We start from the raw sequence: 2,662 nt of genomic DNA on the forward strand, positions 1-2,662 counted from the left end.
CTACTGTATGTGCCTGAAAATAGTAGGGGAGCTTCCGCGTGGCTTGTACGACGGCCAATATAGCTTTTTCGAGGGGGAGATACCGGGTCTCTGCCTCCTGCAGCGATTTTCTTACGTAATAAACGGGCCGTTGCGTGCCGTTGTCTTCTCGGACTAGCACTAAGCTCACCGCATGAGAGGCTACTGCGATGTATGCGAATAACACCTTGTCGGCATCGGGACTGGACATGATCGGTGGTTGGGCGAGGTATTCCTTGAGCTGTTGGAAAGCTAAAGCACACTCTTCAGTCCACTCGAAACCCTTCCACTTGTGCAATAGGAGGAAAAAAGGCCTGCATCTGTCCGCTGAGCGGGAGATGAAACGGTTTAAAGCAGCTATCATGCCGGTAAGCTTCTGAACCTCTTTGGGATTTCGAGGAGGCTGTAAGCTATGAATGGCTCTTATTTGGTTAGGGTTAACTTCTATTCCTCGGTGGGTCACCATATAGCCCAAGAACTTTCCTGATCCCACCCCAAATGAACATTTGGATGCGTTCAGTTGTAGCTTGTACTTTCTTAGAATTCGAAACACTTCACCGAGGTCTCTGATGTGGTCGGCCACCAATTTGCTCTTCACTACCATGTCATCTATATACACTTCAATGGTCTTACCCATCTGCTGTTCAAACATCCTAGTCATCATCCTCTGATAGGTCGACCCGACATTCTTCAGGCCAAAGGGCATCACCTTATAATGATAGTTGCCAGGGGTGACAAAAGCGGTCTTCTCTTGGTCTTCGGCAGTCAGGGATATCTGATGGTAGCCCTGGAAAGCGTCCAAAAAACTCATTCGGGGGTGTCCGACAGTCGCATCTACCAATCGGTCTATCCGTGGCATTGGGAAAGGGTCCTTCGGGCAGGCCTTGTTTAAGTCCGTGAAGTCTACGCAGACCCGCCATTTCCCGCTCTTCTTCTTTACCACGACTGTGTTTGCCAACCATTCGGGGTAGAAAACTTCCTTGATAGCCCCAGCTTTCTTCAATTTTGTGACCTCTTCTCTTACAGCGTCTGCATGTTCTTTTGACGGGCGCCGAGGAGGTTGCTTCTTTGGTGTTATGGCCAGATTAACATTAAGGTGATGGCATATAAGATCTGAGTCAACCTCGGGGGCTTCATAGGGATCCCAGGCGAATACGTCCTCATTCCGCCAAAGAAAATCAATTAGCGCTGACTTCTCCTGTGCTGGTAATTCCGAGCCAATCTGAAAAAACCTTTCAGGGTCTGATCCGACGAGTACTTTCTCCAGCTCCTCACAGCTCACCTCCATGGCCGGTCCTCCACTATGCGCAGTTGGGATCGGGGTCATTGATTGCTATAAGCCGTTCTCGACAGAAGTGGAAGGTTCGCTATTTGGTCGTAGTGATATTACCGACACCATGCATTGTCTGGCCATTCCTTGGTTCCCTATTATTTCTTTGACTTGACCTCCTGACGGATACTTCACCTTTTGGTGCAAGGTTGACGACACAGCCCCTAGTGCATGAAGCCATGGCCGGGCCACAATAGCTGTGTAGGGGGAGTATGCATCCACGACAATGAAGTTTACTTCTACTACGTCTGAGTCTGTTTGCACAGGCAGCCTAATCATGCTTTTCGGGATGACGATTTTTCCTTCAAAGCTGACCAGGAGTGAATCGTATGGCGACAGGTCTTCCTGCTTCAAGTTCAGCCCCTTATACAAATCCAGGTACATTACTTCCACGGCGCTGCCTTGGTCAACTAACACCCTTTTTACATCATAACCTCCTATTCTGAGCGTCACGACTAGGGCATCTTCATGGGGTTGAATAGTTCCTTACTTGTCCTCCTCCGTGAACCCAATTAATGGCGTGACATTCACTCTGGCTCTCTTGGATTCCCTTTCGTCTAGCTTCGTCGGGAACCTGCCCACTGACATTACTCTGAAAGGGTTGGAACCGGTTCTCCCAGGTGCGACAAGAATGACATTTATTGTGTCAATGAGTGGCCTCAATGTGCCTTGTCTGGTTTCAACATTTGACTGTTCCTGCCATCCTTCAGGGCGGTGCAGCAGATGCCTCAACTTCCCTTCTCGGACAAGACGATCCAAATAGTTTTTCAGATTCCTGCAATCATCGGTGGTGTGACCTGGCTCCTGGTGGTACACGCAGTACAGATTCTGATTGCGTTTTAAGGGGTCACCCGCCATCCTGTTCGGCCACTGAAAAAAGGGTTCGCACTTCACCTTCTCCAGGATCTTGTGCAACGGCTCTCGGAACACAGCATGGACTGCCTGAGCCCCAGTAGGTCCGGACTGTTCTGCGTAGTCCCTTCTCAGCCTGTTACTGCTGTTAAAGCGGTCCAACCTGAAGTCCCTCCTCTCCTGAGGGACAACCTTCGCTTTACCCTTCCCCATCTACTGGTCTTCCTCGACCCTTTTGTACTTGTCTATTCTGCCCATGAGCTGGCGCACGCTGGTGACTAGCTTCCCAGTGAGGGACTTTCTTAAGCCACGCTCTGTCAGCAGGCCCCTTTTGAACGTACTAATGGCGACGTCATCGTAGTTTCCTTCTATCTCGTTGTACATTTCCCAGTATCTGTCCGAGTAGGCCTTCAGCGTTTCTCCTTCCCGCATGGACAAGGATAAGAGGGAGTCGAGGGGCTG

The 2,662-nt window shown here is 50.1% G+C and overlaps 1 protein-coding gene across 1 annotated transcript; it reads right to left on the reverse strand.

The window, feature by feature from the left end:
* Positions 1-1,834: 1,834 nt before the first annotated feature.
* LOC126722851 (uncharacterized) lies at positions 1,835-2,413 on the reverse strand. Its single transcript, XM_050425995.1, has one exon. It carries the CDS (start codon positions 2,411-2,413, stop codon positions 1,835-1,837), a length of 579 nt encoding a protein of 192 aa, XP_050281952.1.
* Positions 2,414-2,662: the final 249 nt, after the last annotated feature.

This window comes from Quercus robur, chromosome 4 (assembly GCF_932294415.1).
Source record: "Quercus robur chromosome 4, dhQueRobu3.1, whole genome shotgun sequence".
Classification (NCBI taxonomy): Eukaryota; Viridiplantae; Streptophyta; class Magnoliopsida; order Fagales; family Fagaceae; genus Quercus; species Quercus robur.

Bases quoted from the DNA above. Each gene is read 5' to 3' on its own strand.
- LOC126722851 (XM_050425995.1), bottom strand. From the start codon at position 2,413: ATGGGGAAGGGTAAAGCGAAGGTTGTCCCTCAGGAGAGGAGGGACTTC.